The sequence below is a fragment of the Equus caballus genome, chromosome 16, assembly GCF_041296265.1.
Source record: "Equus caballus isolate H_3958 breed thoroughbred chromosome 16, TB-T2T, whole genome shotgun sequence".
Classification (NCBI taxonomy): Eukaryota; Metazoa; Chordata; class Mammalia; order Perissodactyla; family Equidae; genus Equus; species Equus caballus.
In genome coordinates this window covers 53,533,312-53,552,468 of record NC_091699.1, presented here as the reverse complement: position 1 = coordinate 53,552,468, position 19,157 = coordinate 53,533,312, and the positions used below count along the sequence as shown (strand labels likewise).

The window sequence follows — 19,157 nt, the reverse complement described above, 5'->3', positions numbered from 1 at the left end:
GAGGCGAAGCTCCCCTTGCAGACCGGAAGACACAGTAAGAGAGCGCCCGGGTGGGGGGCGGGCTCCCTTCCCAGCCCTTGCGCCTCAGCCTGCTCCACCCGTGTTGACCGCTAGTGTTCAACCTAAATCTGGCTGTGTGGGCTTTACTCTGTACGCGGTTGACCAGGAGAGGGGCAAAAACAGGAATTCTCATAAAAGGTGTTTGCCCCGTGAGGAGCCCTTGGTTAGAATTACTATAAAAGGAATTCCTCCTGGTCGTCCATTCTGGCTGGTGTGAGATGATGCTGCTAGAGGTTGTTCAGCTGCCTTAGAATTTACAGGTTTGTATGTAGTTCCCTAATAGAAGTGAGGTCTTTCATTTTAAAACAAATGTATATTTCCATACAGCTATTCAGGGAAATAAAAATGGATGGCTTCACAATTTTTTATTTTAAGTGATACTGCTTTTTCTTCCTCAATATAAAATCTTTTCTGGTATGTTTTGTTGTTTTGATCAGCCAAGGAAAAAAGAAAAGTTACTGAAGCCTCAAGTGAAGATCCACAGCCAGGGATTGACCTGGTAAGAAAGGAATCATTAACCAGTTCGGAATCTTTCCAAACAGTGGAGTGCAGTGAATTTCAAAGTATGGCTTTCTTGCAGTCTTTGGGTAAGGAAGGTTTAGGAGAAGGTATTAAAAGAAGAATTCGAATTAAAAGCTTAGAAAGCCCACCTTCCGAAATAACGGAAAATAAGGCTACACAAAATATTAAGGTTGAATTCCAAGATGAACTGTACAAGAATACTTCGAAATATTCTTGTAACAGCTTGTCACCTGGAGTAGAAAATAATTCCGTTTTAAAATTACATGATTGCAATTGTTTCCCCCATTCCAAGGGTTGTAATGATGAAAATAACCTCAAGTATAAACCTGATGGTGGATGTATGTGCGTACCAGAAAAGTCCTCGAAGTTAAAGAACGAAAACCTTAGGAGTCTTGCAGATAAGAGTGACACAGATAGTATTCCTCAGCTTTTACAAACTGAAGAAAATTTAATGGGAGTAAATCAGTTATTGCTTGAAGAAACGGATTTATACCAAAGTAAAAATAATGGCTTGCTTTCCTGCCTTCAAAGTGAAGAAAATAAATACTCAGTAGAGGAGAGCGATGTTGGGAGAAAACCCAGGAAAAGGATAAAGGTGTCTGAAAAATCAGATGAAGTGATTATTGAGATGAACTTCTGTAATGTGTATAACAAGTCTGAGTTGGTGTTACAAGAAAACCAAATGAGTGCTGAGGGTAAGGAAGCAGAGACTTTGGAGGCTAAAAAAAATCCTTTGAAAGTTTTGAGAAAAGTAAACCCTAATACCCTCTCTCCAATGGATCATTCGTCACATTTTCCAGAAACAGTAGCAAAGAAAACAAGTCCTGAACATCATGTAAATGCTATGTTTCAGAAAACCCTCCAGCCACTTCTGAAAGAAGAAACAAAGAATGCTTCAGAGCCCCTAGGATGTAAAAGCGTGGAGCCAGAAGAGGATTTTAAGTCCGTGAAAAGCTCAGTAGTGAAATCACCTAGTGATTGCCATTCGACTGAAAAGGAATCTTCACAAGAAGACTTGAGAAATGAAGCTGAAGAATCGGAGTTAGGCTGTCACAGAACAATACCAATGACTGGTAAAAGAACTTGGCCATGTTATTCATGTGCTAGAATATCTGCCCAGTGTTGGAAAAAGGCTTCCCTGCCAGAATCAAATTACTTTCTTCCTGGGTCTCAGGAAGGCTTGAGGCAAGATGATTTTCTTAAACACCAAACAAATCAAACTCATTTTACTAACTCCAAATTATTGTTAGAAGGTTCTATAACAGAAACAAACAGTGAATCTTCAAGTGAAGAAAAATTGGATTCTAATTTAAATTGTTTGTCTTCAGTCTCTGCAGTAGAACCTACTTTAATGCTTATAAAGGAACCTATAATCAGTGATGATAAAAAGATGAAGTCGGAGGAACCGAGCAGGAGTGGGTCAGAGGTAGTTTCTAATACTACTGAAGATACTCAGTTAACTAATGTGACTCAAAATTTAACAGGAAGTAAAAAAAAAGATAAAGGGAATTTAGCAAAACTTAATTTGACAATGGCTTCCCAGGACGGCCAGGAAACAAATAACTCTACAGGCAAAACTATTCATCGAAAAGCGTGTGTTGCTAAGCAAACACGTGTGGTTCCAGACTTGGTTAAAATATTGAACACAGGACGGCTCACTAATTTTAAAATTCCATTACTTAAGAATAAAACAGAGAAAAGAAAAGAAATAAATGCCAAATCATCAGAGAGAGAAGCATATAGTCCCCTAGAGCTTCTGGACAGTTTATCTGGAGCAGAGGTAAGGCAGAATAGGAGTAAAGAAAATGTGTCCACAGCAACGTCAGGATCTCAATCTTTGAGCATACAAAATAGTGTAACTCCAGCGCAAGCTAGTTCTGACTTCTACTGCCGTAAGAATTCCTGGAATATTTCTCCAGGCTTTTTAAAGCAAGGTAATAATAATAAACCATCTAACCACATCTCTGAACCAGGCAATATTGTTGCTAATAAGGAAGCTGTTTCTCTCAGAATTGAAAATAGTACTTTTTCTTGTGATCCTGGGTGTGTAGAGAAAAATCCTGCCTTCTGCTCTAAGGAACAAGAAACATTCGGACGAGTTTCCTCTGAAGTTAGTGGTAGAAAAATGACTAAGAACTTTTCAGAAATTAAAGTGGGGTTTCCAGATATTCTTAAAGCCTATGAAGATGATGTCCTCTTAATTGATGTAATTCAAGATGACCCAGACCTCTTTGGAGTCTCCAATGACGGGGAGCTCTCATGTACTTCAGAGGTTCCCATGATAAGCCAGGAGCTCAATGTTGTTGAACAGCACCAGTCAGCAGACTTCAAGCAGGTGGAACTTCCAGAAAAAAAAGAACCAAGTGATGACTTGAGGTATGCATGTTCAAGTATGCCTTTTGGTGCAGATTATTGTTGGGGGTCTCAAAACCACTTGCTGCTGTTAGGTGTCACTAAATTTATGGAGTGATTGTTGAAGCTCTTATTTTTTTTAACCCAGTTATTAAATGTAGTATAGCATATTATTCCTGAGACCCGGAAATGTCATTATGCTAAAACTTGAGTTGAAATAGAGCATATGTATCTTGGAAATTATTATGGAGGAGATTAGCTGTTCACAATTTAATATGGTGGTTTATAAAGTGGCTTTTTAAATTACTGAGATTGCTTCTTTCAGAAGTCAAATTTATTTTTATATGTCCTTTAATTATTATAAATATGCAGATATATTTTTATTTCAGCCAAGTTACTTATTAAGAACAATGCTATATATTTTAACCCAGTTTCGGTGGCTTCCTTGTTAGATAAAAAATTTATTTTTCAGGGAACAGAGAAGCCTTGGAACAGTTTATTTAAAGTAATTAGGACTTGAGTGTAGAATCAAAAGTAAAACTAATTTTCAAGGCAAACAGCATGAAGTTTCTTTCCTGCTTTTGCTTTTAAGTTGATGGTTTTAAGGGATGATTTAGCTGCAAAAGAGGGCGAGTTTGCCTGAGGCAACTTTAAATGGAGCCAAGTAGTAACCTTCATGCTCAGGAGCTTGATCTATTGTGGTTGGCCCAAATTTTATTTAATATTATGTCATATTTTACTAAAATCTTATAATTCTTCAAGCTCTAATTTATACTTATATGTTACAATACGAATATGGGAATGTTTTGTGAACAGACTCAAAAGGAAACATGGAAAAACTTTCTACTAAGATTCAGTGGTACATGACTTAAATTTCTTTGGTATTTATAAATTTTAGTTACTTTTGTGAGATCATATTGTTCTTGATGTTCTTATTGTTTCTTTGTACCAAACGGAAGACCAAGAGCTTTATCTGTTATTTATTTTTGACAGTATAATGTGGTAGGATAGTAACCTACCCATTTTGAAGATGGAAAAAATGAAGATGACAACTTATTGCTTATCCAAGTTCACACTACTAATAATAGAATCTGGATTTGAGCTCAGTCCTGTCCTACTTCAAAATTAGTGGTTAAGAGCTTGACCTGTATAATGTGACCCAGGTTTTTGAATCTTCTCCTTGCCACCTAATAACTGTGTGACCTTTTAGGCAAATTATTTTACCCTGTCTGTAAAAAGGGAAGGTACTTGCCTCAGGGTTGTGAGGATTAAATCAAAGAATGGAAGGGAGGGGTCAGCCCAGTGGCACAGTGGTTAAGTTCTCACGTTCCTTCGGCAGCCTGGGGTTTACCAGTTCAGATCCTGGGTGTGGACATGGCACTACTTGGTAAGCCATGGTGTGGTAGGTGTCCCACATATAAAATAGAGGATGTTAGCTCAGGGCCAGTCTTCCTCAGCAAAAAGAGGAGATTGGCAGCAGATGTTAGCTCAGGGCTAAGCTTCCTCAAAAAAAAAAAAGAATGGATGGGAAAGGTTTTGGCATGTCACTGGGAGAGTAGTAAGGACTCAATAAAAGGTAGTTATTTAAAGTGATTTTAATTCGTGTTATACCATGCTTCCTTTGAGGAACACAAAGGGAAATTAGAGCAAATCTTGGGTTCAAGAGCAAACATCTCTCTTAGCTAACAAGATGTTGATAATGAGTTACAGCCAAAGGTAGAAAGAGAGAAATGTGACTTGGACAGGAATTTTGGTTTTCATTCTTTTTTTTCTCCTTAGAATAATGACTGATTTTGTAAAAATGATACGTGTTCATTATATTAAAAGTGTAAAAGGGGGAGACTTCCGCCACCCAAAACAGCAAATTAATTGCTAACAATCTGTATGCATCATTCCAGATGTCTATCGAGGTATATACATGGATATAATTTTAGAAAAATTGGATCATGCTGTCTTTTTTACTAAAAATATTTCATTTTATTTACACTTAATTGGGGTGTGGGGGAATGAAAATGAAACTAAAGAAATTACTGAATCAGTATACTTCTCTACCACAAGAAATTAGTTCCTAAAGGGCTCTGTCAGGTTAATAAGAAAGATTATTTAAAACTTTGAGTTTTATCATCATGACTTTTAAAAATCATGTTCTAACTTCTGACAGTAGCATTTGCTTTCCTGACATGAAAGATGAACATATCAGTACACGTTCAGTTTTTCTCCCAATCTTGCCCCCCACATTTTTGTTAAAAATGTTTTATATTGTTGAGCCTTGTGCTATTTATATTCTCTTCAATAATCTGAAGTCCCAAAGACTCTTAACTCTTAGTTCTGTATTTAAATTGATCCAGTCCTTGCCACCAATCTTTTTTACTTTAATCTTGACTAGTTGATTAATTTCTTAGTTGGCTAGATTTCAGGGCAATGTTTTTTTCAAGAAGGATTTGTGATTGCTGTGTTCCCTAAGGTCTTGTGTGCATAGATGACTGTTGTCTAAGAGGAAATTGGGTATAAAATTCTAAGTTTACGTTTTTCCTCCTCACAACTGTGTAGTCATTCCTCCCTACTTTCTGGCTTTGAGTGTTGTAAAGTGGAAAAGTCTGAGGCCAAACTAATTCTCTACTGCCTCTCTCTAAACTGCCTTCTTTTTTTTCTTTGTCCTTCCTACTTTCTTTCTTGGGGCTGGGAATTATGTGTCAGTTTTTCCTGGACAAGGTGAACCATTTTGGTTTTCAGTATCATATTTACTTCAGATAATTTTTCTGTTACTGTCTTTGAACTTCATTTCCCTTCACTTCAAAAGCACCAATTATACTTTTATTGGCTCTTCTTTTTCTTTCATATCTACATTTGAAATTTTGGTTTTTAACTGAACTTGGAATTTTTCTAAGTACTTATTTTAATATTTTTTTTCCTGCACTGGAAATAGCAGTTTTACAATCATCCACAGTGCAAGGATAAACCTTAACAGAGAAAAATGGACGCACAATAACCAGAGGGCCTAATAGTTACACAGAAAGTTGTTAATCGTTCTAGAACTAAATGAAGCTTAAAATATAATTTCAGATTTCACCTCTGTCCTTTTTACTAATCAGTTGCTAGTTCATATACTCCTTTTTCTTCACTCTAAAACACTAACAGGTTGGAGCATGGTGCAATTTCTATTTTATAGGAATGGAAATTAAAGATGGGAAGATTAGATAGTGCCTAAAGTTCTGGACTGCCTCTTATTGCTAAAACAGGAAGGCAAACCTGAGTTGATTTCATTGTTGGGGGAAGGATACTCAGATCTGGTTAGGGAGAATTTGTGAGGTGATTAAGTTACGTTAGAATGCTTGTTCATGGTCAATCTCTGCAGTGGGGAAAATCTCTGTTAAAATCCAAAGCATTAGAAGCATATTAGAACTAGTTCACTAAGACTTATACTGATGATCTTGGAAATATATAATGGGTGGAATTAGTAAAACTTTTGAATTAGCCTGTAAGTATAGTTGGAGATCTGAGAATGTCTATGACAGTTGGTGCTGGACAGTTAAACTGTACTAGGACATAGGATTACCTTCAATCATGATTTTATTATATGCTAAAATATCAGTTGAGTGATACTATACAGTGGATTATTTAGATTTTTAAGAATCTGCCAGATATTCAAGAGAATTACTATATAGCTGAGGGGGAAACTAATATGTTTGAAACAAAAATATATAAGCTAAGGTACTAAGAATACTAGTATATATAAAAGAGCGATGAAAGGGAATCTTGGAAAAGACAAAATTTGTACTGATCCTTGAAGTGTGGATTGATTTAGGTTAACAAAGGGGAAGAAGGAAAAAAATTTGGTGGGGGAATAAAAATAATGAGAATATAAGCAAAAGGTAAAGGTAAGTTGAATACAGTTGTGTAGGGTAGATATGAAGCATTTCCTGACTCCTTCAGGCAGAGTTAGGAGCCCTTCTCTGTTCCCCTAGCACCTTTTGCTACCTCACTTATGGCACTGATTTCATGATAATATAATTTACATTTCTCTTAAATTGTTGGACTTCTTGAGAGTAGGAAATGTGCGTGTCTCATTTACCTTTGTAAGCCCAGTCCCTCATGCATTGAGTCAGGGGAGAGAATTAAGGTTTCAATCCCTACTATATTGTAGGCTATTTCTCAGGCATCTAGATTGGAATATATGTGTAAACGGTGACAGTGAGTCCTTTCTTTCTAAAGCAAATAGATGATGAAAAATAATGGGAAATAAGATTTGATAAGTAGGGTGATGCCCAATTAAGAAGGTTGGAAAGTTAGGCAGCAAAATTTGAGCTCAGTACAGAATTGATGCTGGTGATCAGTGAGGAGCTGTTATACCACCTTTGCAACTTGGACTTAAATCCGTAAAGAACCATTGCATATTCTAGAGCTGGTAAATAACAAACACAAACTTCTATGGGGAAAAATTCCTGGCACCAATGCACAGAAAATACAAGCTTACCACTTTTGCCCAGATATGTGAATCCCATTAGATCCATGTCTAGCATGGGTCTATCCCGGACAGATTATGTCATCTCGAGTAATCAACCCCATTTACTTTCTCAGGATCTGATTTAAGCTCAGTTTGTTTCCGAAGAGATTGGCCTTCTAGAGTAGTAATCACCAGTTTTACCATACCAAATGACAAAAAGTCCAGTTTCCAGCAAAAGTAAAGGTCATTCTCTTTCTCTCACTCATATATTTAGACTCCTTGGCCTGTCTTTTAAGAAGCTTACCTTGGTCCATTCTCCCTTTTCACTGAATATCTGAGGCACTAACTGTAGTGCAAAATTTTACACTTAATTGTAAGAACTAATATTTGGTGTCTACCGTATGCTAGATAAACTATTTATATTATTGCACTTAGTGGAACAATTCTGAGGTTGAAACTGGCCCTGTTTAAAACTGAGCCAAAGTAATTAAATTTCCAAAGGACAAGCAGCTAGGAGGTATCAGAGCTGGGATCTGAACCCAGGGCAACCTGCTGCAAAGTCTGTCTCCTCCCCAAAACAGCATACTGGAAGAGTGGTATTTTGCTTCTTTCTGTGGCTTTAATTTGATTACTCTACAGACTGCCACAAAACATTTTGCTTTTGATCCCTTTCCTCTCTCATGTCTTCCTCCTCTTTAAAGGAGCAGGTGGGACAGTATGAAGAAGTGTCCTTCTGATTTTTACTTTTTTCTCTTTCAAGCCACATAAACAATTGTTTCTTGTCTTTGGTGGAATATGTGGTATTGTACTTGATGGAGTAATCATTTGTAATATCAGGAGACATAGCACCTATCATCAGGCTAGGGAAACTCTGGCCGAGTGAATTGGATACTGTAATATTTCTCTGCTTTTGCCCACTGCTATCTGCAGAATAATTGCCCTAGTCTAGAAATATGTGGCAGTCCTTTTCAGAAACAGAGTATGTGAATGTATAGATAAATGAACATTGACCACAGTCAGCTAGTTAGCATCTCAAAAGGAAGCAATAACATTCTGAATTTTTCTTGGGCAATAGTTTTCAGACTTGTTATTCTAGTAATTATTCTAGAGCAGTCATCTTCAAACCTTTTTGTCAATTCCCTGTAGTACAGATACATTTTACATTACAATTCGGTACATGCCTATGAATATGTGAAACAGTAGATTTACAAAAACAATATTTTCCTACCACAAGTGATGTAATATCATCTTTTGTATTTTATTCTGTTTTATTAAAAAAAAGTCCTGGTTGAAACCCATTAAATTTCATCACCCCCTTGAAAAATGCTATGGTAGAGGATAAACTTGGTGTAGTCTGTGTAGTTCTCAGAAGCCTCTCTTGTTCCCCCCTCCTTTTTGCTCAGATCTTCTCTTCGCATCTCTGTACTTCTTTAGCCCCACCAAATCTGTCTCTGTTTCTCTCCTTTCTTCCTCTACACTTTATTTTTTTTTTTCACTTTTCACTCCAGCAAGGCAGAACTATAACATTCCACTCCAATGTAAAACTCCAGTGAAAAATATTTATGTGGATTACAATTTTTCTTATGTTATTATTTTTTAATTTACATGAATTTAACCTCTCTGTTGTCTCAAAAAAACTAAATTACTTCTAACAAGAATGGCATGTACAATTTTATCTTCCTTGTAAGTTAGTTATTCATTGTAAAAAGTTCCTCACACTTATAAACTAAACCAGAAATATTATCTTAATACTTTGAAATTAAAGCAGTACACTTGCTATACCCATTCGTGTTTTTTGTTTTGTTTTGTTTTTTCAGGAATAACCTTTTGTGTGTCTGGAGCTATACCTATTTATAAATGAAACCACAAAAACATCCCTCGATTCTTCTGTATTTATTGAGTCACTTAATTCTATTCATGCTATTGCCTTAGTATCTCAGTTTTTCCTTCCTCTGCATTCTCACTGCTACTATCTTTTCATCTTTCTCCTAGCCTATTGTAATGAGCTCCTGGTTAATCTTCCTGAACTCTCTTAGTATACCCTTCCCCATGGTAATATTCTGAAGTAGAAAGTGATCTGCTAGTGACTTCTTACAGTGCTTTGGTCACTTTCAGCCACCTGAGGATAGAGTCTAAATTGTTTGCCATTGCTTTTTAAGGCTCTTTTGTGGCTCTGCATCCATTCTCTTTTTGACAACCAGAGTGTTGGGTGGGGACAGAAAGTGACGTGAAAGGCTGATAAAAGATAAGCGCAGCAGGCAGCTCACTGTTTCCATAATATGTCATGTACTTGAATCCTTTTGCATATGTTTCTTTATCTGAAAGTCCCTTTCTTTTCATTCAGTTATCCTTCAAATCACATCTAAGATGTTATTCTAGGGATTTTCTCCAATAGTTTTCTTGGCGCATATCTCAGTGTATTATGTCTGCTTGGATGTGAGCCTCCCCCTATACCGGGAGTTCCAAGACAGGAGAGAAGCATCTTCATTTGGGTCTCCCTAGTGTCTGGCCAGGAGAATGTTAGGTGCTGAGTATATGGACAGCAACTAGACATACATGGGCCTTGTCCTCACAGAGCTTTTAGTCTATCAAGGGAGGCAAATAATTAAGCAAATACAATAAAATATGATGGGAGATATGCAAGATGTTAAAGGCTTCCTGATCAAAGTAACATTAAGATGAACACTGAAGGATGAATAAGAATTAGCCAATAGGTGAACAAAGGTGAGTAGAATTTTGTCGTAGATTGAAGTAATAGCCTAAATGAAGGCCCACAGGGAAGAGCATGTCACAACTGAACAGCAGAAACAATGTCCCATGACTTAGGGTTCAAGTGGCAAGAAATGAAGCTACAGAATGTGCAGAAAGCTCAGTTATGAAGGACTTTACAAGTAGGATGACCTAGCATTTATCTTCTGAATTGGAAAATTTTTAAGAGAGAAATGGGGAGCTATTAATAATTAATATGCCGGGATTACAGGCATAAACAGACCATCCTAGATAAACTAGAATTCACGGTGAGTTTGAACTTTATCCTAAGAGCATGTGGATTCACTGAAAGACTTTTAAGTAGAGAGAGAATTTGATCAGATTTACATTTTTAAAATTATCATAGCTCTGGTGTGGAGAATAAATTGGCAGGGAACTATTTTAATAATTAGACCAAAAGGACATGGTGATTTCAAACAGAAATGGGAGTAAATCTGAGAGAGGTTTAGGAAGTGAAAATTGATTAATCAGATGAGGGCAAGGGCAGAGATAGGAGTTAAGGATGAAACTCTTATTTCAAAGAGGGGTGTTACAGTTCTCCTACATGGAGGGTCAGGATCACGGATAGGTGCTGGTCATGAGGTCAAATTTAGACATGTTGAGTTGAGGAGACCTTTGAAATACTGAAATGGAGATATTCTAGTAGACAGATAGAAGTCTGAAGACATTGGAATTGGGGGAGGAGATTTGCCTACATATATGTCTTCTGTTTTATTATTTTCCCATGTAAGTTGTATACTTCTGGTTGTTTCTAGGGTCTGTGTCAGGGGGGAAATACCTCATGTTTTCCAAAGACTTCAAAGAATGATATATATAAAATGTTATGTTTTGTTTTCCTCTTTCTTGGCTAGGAAGTAATCCTTAACTAATGAGCAGTTATAGAGCTGTAGGATAGGTTTAATAAAACCGATTTATTAAATGAATAAATGGTGGGATTATGGGTGTTTATTATATTTTATTCTGTGTACTTTTATGTAGTTTTGTCTAAGTTTCTAAAATTGGAATAGCGTTAGGCCATTTGTTTTTGAGTGGCTCCTATAGATGTAGTTTTCATTTGTTGAGCCTATGCTATTTGTTTTAAGGACATTTTATCTCATTTAATCCTCACAATAACCTTGTGGGTAGGTGGTATTCTCATTTTACAGATAGACTCAAAAAAGTTAAATAATGTTGACACAGTAAGTGGCAGAACAATATTTGAACCCAGGTTGGTCTAACTCTGATCTCCATAACCTTGACTTTTAGACCATATGTTGTCTTCAGAGACTACAAAAAAAGCTCTCACACTGCTCTCAAACTTTTCTTCTTTTTACATTGGCAGTAAGACATACATACACATGCTTGAGAGTAGAAGTTAAACATTGTCTTATATTGGTGTAATACTTTAAAATTTTTTTAAATGCTTGGTATATGTCACGTGGTTCTCTCTGAAAACAGAGTTTGAATGGCACCACTCCCTAACAATTGTGGCATATGTAATTAAAGAACCAAATGAGGAATCTGCTTGGGTGTAGTGAGTTCTGAGTCCCAGTACAGTACTCAGTCTGTGGAGAACTTGAGCTGATGTTTACCAGCTGCTACAGCTGGTATTGTACGTTTGGAGAAGTGGATAGTTTTGCATAGAATATGTTGTAATGTTTAAGCTCTGTTTGCTTTATAATAGAGAACTTCCTGTACTGGATCCTGGTTTGATGAAGTCAGAGATCTGTGCTTCCTTGTCAGCAGGTAAAATTCGACATTTTCAGAATATGCAATATAAAAAGAAGTATCTTTTTATATCTCCATTCAAGCCTAGTCAAAATGAATTCATTAAAATAGGAAGCTTTTCGTTTTAGAGTCTGTTAACCATATGTTTTACAGTTTGTCAGTTTTTCTCGGCTTTAATTGCCTGGTTGGCAGATCAGATTTTGAGAAATTTTCCATTTGACTATTTAGTAAACAACTTTGTTAGGCTTTATCTACAAAAGATAGATAATTGACCTTAGCAATTTTTGTAGCCTTATTTTGACTTGAAATATATATTTAAGCTTTAGCGCATGTTAAATGAGTCCTTTTTAAAATTTTTTATAATTAATAGCTAGCAATAAGTTTAAATATATGGATTTTTACTTCACAGGAAATAACTTAATCTGAAAGTTAGTTTTACTTTAACTTTCAAGTTTTAAAAATATTGAAAATAGCTGGACATGATCAAGAAACATTCTTAAATTTATCTTGATATGTCATAATTTTGCCTTGCCAGTTCTTTTTATACTGCATACAGGAGTTATTTTGATAGAGAGGGAGGAATAATTGTGTGATTTGCTGAAAACTCTACTTCATATTTGTCACATTGGACTTTAAAAGAGTCTCTGAATTCTAACTCATTTTTAGAACAATCTTTGAATGACTTGGTTATTTTGCTGTTTAAAGTTTCTACAGGTGAATGTTATTTCTTTTCAGCAAATGAGATAAAACGTGATTCCAAAGGTGCAAACATTTTCTTAGGAGAAGTTACTAATGAGATCTCTGAAAATGAAAAACTGGGAGACTTCAGCGAACACATGAATAGTTCAGATTTGGATGAAAAGGTACTAAGGAATCTTCTGCATTTTCTTATTTCTTGGTCTATAGTGGTAATACAGAAATTCATCTTAACAGTGCTGTCAGGTGACAAGTGTTAACTCCTTTTTATTGAGTAAAAGAATCACATCGTTCTAGCCTTGGGATACGTTGCTTGATGGTTTGCATAAGCACAGTATTAATAGAGTTTCGCTTGTCTGGGAAAATAAGGTGTACTCTTTAATTATATATTTAGCTTTTTTTGGTATCCTGAAAAACTAAAAAAACCTCAAACCTGTGTAAGTCTTTCTGAATTGTTACATATTTTCCTTCCTTGTTAAACACAAAGTGTTGAATATCATTTGATCTTTGAAATTTTAGAATATCGTAATACCTTAGGGCTATGAATGTAAGCATCAGTTATTCAACCACAGGTGTAGAAGGCATAGGAATTGGAGCTAAACCTACCTAGAGGGTGGAACATACCACTGGTATATGATATGGGGGAAATTTGGGGTATCAAGTTTGTTCTGTTTTCTGCCAGATAATGTGTATGGTTGTCTTAACCTTTTGCATAATTTGACCCCTAGGCAACTATTTCATATTTTCTTCTTTCTCCTTATTCCTCCTCACAGCTAACGACCTAGTTTCCTACTTCACCAAGAAAATTGGAGTAATTGGAAAAGAACTTCCTAAGTTCCCACCAATATATTAGCCCACCTACCTGCATCTGGTCCCAAAACTCTAGCTTCTTTTCTGTTACAGTGTATGAACTAGCCAAGGCTATTCCCTGCACTGTGCTAGAGGCCATCTCTTCTCTCTTAAAATATTATTCCAGTAATTCTTCTATCATTACTGGATGTTTCTCTTCAACATATAGACATGCTTTTCTCCCATCTTCAAACGAAACAAAGAAAACCTTTCAGGTCCCCTTCTCCTTTTCAGCTGTCATCCTACTTCTCAAAAGGCTTGTCTCTACCCGCTATCTCCAGTTTCCTTCCCCTAGTTCTCTTGAACCCTTTCCAGAGATATCCGCCTTCACCTCCACCAAAACTACCCTTCTGAAACTCTCCAGTTACCTCCTTGTTGCTGAATCTAAGGGACGCATCTCAGTCTTAATCTTACTTAACCTATCAAACATATTTGACACAATTGATCACTCTTTCCTTGAAACACTTTTTTCACTTGACTTCCATAAACATACTTGCCTGCTTTACTTTCTGCCTTTCTCTCTGCAGCTTCCCAGTTGATTTTGCTGATCTCTCCTGATCTCCCTGACCTCTACATATTAGAGTGACCCAGAGCCTAGACCATGAATCTGTTCTTTTTTCCTATCTAGATTTGCTCCTTAGATGGTCTCAGCTAACCTCATTGCATTAAATACCATCTGGGGGCTAAGATTCTCAAATTTGTATCTCCAGCTTGAACTTCGTCTCTGGGCTGCAGACCTTTCTGTCTAGTGGCCTACTGATTTTTCCACTTGGATATCCAAATTGCTGTCTCAAATATAACATGTTCAAAACTGAACTCCTTTTATATGTCCCTTCCCCTACTACAGACCAGCTCTTCCTGTCATCTTCTCCTTCTGTCTTAATGGCAGCTCCATCCTTTATAATTACTCAGGCTCAAAACTTTGGATTTTCTTACTTTTTCTCTGTATCCAGACTGTAAGGAAATCCTGCTGGCTTTACCTTCAGATGATGTCTAGAAACTGTTTAGTTTTCATCACCCACACCAGCACTACACAGGCCCAGGCTGGTATCAGGTCTTGCCTGAATTATTGCAGTAGCCTCCTGACAGATATCCTGCTTCTAATCTTGTCCTCTTATAGTTTATTCTCAACACAGCATAAGTTAGATCATGTCATTATTCTGCTTCCAACTCTCCAATGGCTTCTAATGTCATTCAGATTCAAAGCCAAAGTCCTCACCATAACCTACAAGACCCTGTATCTGTTCCCTGTACCCCTTTCCACCTTGTTACCTCTCTGATCTCTTCTGCTCCTCTCCTTATCCATTTCACTCTAACTGCATTAGCCTCCTTGCTGTTCTTGGAACATACCAGACTTTGGTATGTCCCACCTCAAGGCCTTTGTCTTTGCCATTTTATCTACCTGGAATGTTCTTCTAAAAGACGTTATAGCTGGCTCTCTTATTTGCTTCACATCTTTACTCAAATTTTGTGTTCTCAGAGAGACCTTCCCTGGCCATCCAACCTAAATTTTCAGGGTTCTCCCTTCTCCCAACATTTCATATCCCCCTTTCTTGTACTTATCATGATCAAACATCCTATCCATTTACTTATTTATCTTTGTATCCTCCTGCTAGAATGAAACTCCATGAAGGCAAGGATTTTTGTCCATTTTGCTTACTACTGAATCTCCAGCCCCTAGAGCAGTGGCTGATACAGAGTAATAACACAAATAATTGTTCAACGAATATTGAATGTGAACATCATTTGAAAATATTCTTTAAGTGCTAGAAGTGTCCGAGTAAACATGAATAAAAATCTCACAAAGTGCTTTCTTAATGGTTTGATAATGATAACGGCCAGTATATATTAAGCCTTTATTAAATGCCAGCCAGCCACTGCTAAACACCTAGCACTGGTTATCACATTTATCCCTATAATGTAATGAGTGCTGTTCAGGAGTCCCCAAGACCATCCTCAGGTTCAGTGATTTGCTAGAAGAATTCACAGAGGTTAACAAAGCTGTTATACTGGAGGTTACAGTTTATTACAGTGAAAGAACAGATTAAAATCAGCAAACAGAAGAGTCACATAGGGTAGAGTCCAGGAGAAACCAGGCACAAGCTTCCAGTTGTCCTCTCCCAGTAGAGTCGTGTGGACACTACTTGCTTCACTCAGCAGTGATGCATGGTAACACACAGAATATTGCCAGCCAGAGGAGCTTACCCAAACCCTGGTCAGGCTTTTTATTGGGGTTAGTCACATAGGCATGGCTGACCACCTGTGTGGCTGACCTTAATCACTGAATCTCCAGACCCTCCAGAGGTCAGGCTTTTACCACATGGCCCCAGGCCCCCACCATAAATGGTGTTGTTAGTATAGACCATCTGGAGTGGCCCACCACCCCCTACCATAAACTACACATCATTAGCTGTCTGGTCCCAGGCCCCAGGTAAACAAAGACACACTTATCAGGCAGTGTAGTCCAAGAGCTTAGAAGTTACCTCCCAGGAGCAAGTGAAACCTTTAATGTACGGTGTGTAGACAACCTGGACTTGCTGAGTTCCTCTTTTACTGCACATAAGGTGTGTACTGTTATTTTCTTTTACAGATAAAGAAACTGAGACTTAGAGTCAGTATCTTGTCCAAGGTCACACAGCAGAGTCCCTTGCAAGAATCAGCAAACCTTTTCTTTTTTTTTTTTTTTTCCTGCTTTATCTCCCCACCCCCCCGTACATAGTTGTATATCTTAGTTGCAGGTCCTTCTAGTTGTGGGATGTGGAACGCCGCCTCAAGGTGGCCTGACGGGCGGTGCCATGTCAGGATCTGAACCCTGGGCCACCACAGCGGAACGTGCAAACTTAACCACTTGGCCACGGAGCTGGCCCCAAGCAAACCTTTTCTTTAAAGGACTAGATAATAAACACCTGTATGGCTTTGTGGACCATATGGTTGCTGTTGCAACCGTTCATCTCTGCCATCGTAGCAAGAAAGAAGCCATACACAGTGTGTAAATAAATAGTGATTGCTATGTTCAAATAAATATTTACAAAAACAGGCAGCCTGCAGGCCTTAGCATGCCAACCCTTACTCTGAAGTATTTTTAAAAAATAAAAGAAACGATTTGTACTCTGTTCTACTTAAAGTTGAGGAAAACATTTAATCCATCCATTCCTGGAAGGAAAGATTTTAGGACGTGTTTGTCAGAATTCACTGAGTTCTTAACACTATAAAAATTTTAAAGATGTCAACTTGTTTTCAATGTTAACTCTTTTAAAAATAATCCGCAGAATTGTTTGGCTGTTCCCTCACATGGTAAGATTTCTTGGATTTGTTTAAGGGAAGTGGGGTGATACATTTATTCTTATACCATGGTAAGCTTCAAAGGACCAGCTCCTTAGAAAATACGTGACCCAGTCAATAATACTTGTCTTAGGATATCTGGCCCCAAATTTGGGACTTAATGAACTTTATCCGTTTCTCTCCCACCTTACATTTTAGGAATAAGTTTTCTGCTTTGGTATATGGTTTCCTGTGAATTTTTGGAAATGCTTTCTTACTGATCTTATATGTATGTGTATGTGTGTGTGTATGTATATATTTTTTCTGTCTTTCCAGAGACCTTATTTTTATTTTTTCTTTCTTCTGTGTATTAGTTATACCTAGAATCCATATGTAACAATTTTTAGGTTTACCAGTTTACCATGGTAGTAATTGCTTAATGATTCTAGTTTTGAGCCCCAGATAGTTTAAATGCTAGCGTACTTTTTTTTAACTTTTTATTTTGAAATAATTGTAGATTCACAGTAAGTTGCAAAAGTAGTACAGAGAGGACCTGGGTATTCTTCACCCAGTTTCCCCCTATGGTTACATCTTAAAGTGAAATATCAGAAGCAGGAATTTGATATTAGTACAGTGAGTGTATGTAGCTCTGTGTTTTTTATCAAGTGTGCAGATTTTTGTAGCTGCTACTGCAATCAAGATAATTATTCCATCACTACAAAGATCTCCCTAGGCTACCCCTTAGTCACACCTCCCTCCCTGCCCCTAACATCCCTAACCTTACAATCATTAGTCTGTTCTTCATCTCTGTAATTTTGGTATTTTGAAATAAATGTAGATTCACTGGAGGTTGGCTAGAAGATTATTAATATTATTACTATTCCAAGAGAACCAGCTTTGGATTTTATTGATTTTTTTCTCTCTTGCTTTGCTGTTTTCTATATCGCTGATTTCTGTTCTGATCATTATTTTCTCCTTTCTTCTGCTTACTTTGCTTTTAATTGGCTTTTAATTGTAGTTTCTTAAGGTTGTAGCTGAGGTCATTGATTGGAAGCTTCCCTTATTTTTCTAAAAGAGGTATTTAATCCTATAAATTTGTCTATAAATACTGCTTTAGTGGCATCCCACATTTCTTTTAATTTTGTGATCATTGTAGATTCATATGCAGTTATACGAAATAATATAGAGAGGTCTCATGTACCCTTTACCCACTTTCCCCCAATGGTAACGTTGCAAAACTATTATACAATATCACAATCAGAATGTTGGTATTAATACAGAAGAGATACAGAACACTTCCATCACTACAAGGATCCCTCATGTTACCCTTTTATAGCCATGCCTACTTCTTTCCCTCCTATCCCTTACTCCTCCTTAATCTTTGACAACCACTAATCTGTTCTCCATTTCTATAATTTTGTCATTTCAAGAATGTTACATAAATGGAATCATATAGTATGTAACCTCTTCAGATTGTTTTTTTTCACTCAGCATAATCCTCTGGATATTCATCAAGTCTGTTGCATGTATCACTAGTTCATTCATTTTTATTGCTTACCAATACTCCATAGTATGGGTTACCACAGTTTATTTAGCTATTCATTCATTGAAGGACATCAGGGTTGTTTCTAATTTGGAGCTATTACAAATAAAACTGCTATAAACATTCATGTACAGGTTTTTGCACAAACCTAATTTTTAATTTCTCTGGGATAAATGCCCTAGTCTTCAGGTCCTGGGCTATGTTGAAATTGCATGCTTAGGTTTTAGCTTGGGTGAACTCAGCCTCCACATTACTCCCCTATGGTAGCAAGCAGTTGAAATCTTTGTTCAGTTCTTTTAGTCTTAGCTGGGCTGTTTGCAGTCTGCCTTACATAGGTATAGTTCAGGGGTCAGCTAGAGATTTAGACCAAGTTTATAAGCAGATTTTGGGGCTTCCTTTCATAGACTCTCTCCTTTCTAGGATTCTCAGCCATACTAACCAGTTTCTGACTTGGCCCTAAGAGAAAACTCTGTCTTCTGGTTCTTTGTGTCAGTAGGGCAAATTTTTGGCCTTCCCAAGTGGTTCCAACTAGGGCCTGCCTTCATAAATAAAGCCATAAAAACAGGACAGTTACCCAGTGTCATTCCCTCCTTCCAAGTATAGACTTCCCTCCAGATTCTGCCTGCTTTTCATATCTTTCCAGTGTTTTCAGACAGAGACTTTTTATATTTTATCTAGGGTTTATAGTTGTTACCTGCAGAAAGATTAGCCCAATAAGAGATACTCTCCCATCTGTCAAGGTGGAGTTATTGTGTATCCTTCTTAATTTTATACAAATGGTAGCATACCATTCTTTATCTTGCTTTTTTTGACTTCGTATATAATGGAGATTGTTTCTTTTCAATGTTTATAATGATGCCTTGTTTTTATAATTGTATAATTATCCACTGTATGTATAGACTCATTCAATAAGTACCACTATTGATGGACACTTGGTTTGTTCTCGTTTTTGCT

General features: G+C 37.0%; 1 protein-coding gene across 2 annotated transcripts in view; it reads left to right on the top strand.

The window, feature by feature from the left end:
• Positions 1–19,157, top strand: part of TOPAZ1 (testis and ovary specific TOPAZ 1) — an 80,537-nt gene that overhangs the window by 452 nt on the left and 60,928 nt on the right. The window contains exons 2-5 of one of the 2 annotated variants that reach the window (XM_023620622.2): positions 498–559; positions 875–2,958; positions 11,811–11,872; positions 12,590–12,717. In XM_023620622.2, the coding sequence (XP_023476390.2) occupies positions 498–559; positions 875–2,958; positions 11,811–11,872; positions 12,590–12,717 (2,336 nt within the window). Of the gene's footprint in view, positions 1–497; positions 2,959–11,810; positions 11,873–12,589; positions 12,718–19,157 lie in introns of both variants that reach the window. The other variant, XM_023620620.2, reaches the window with a different exon arrangement.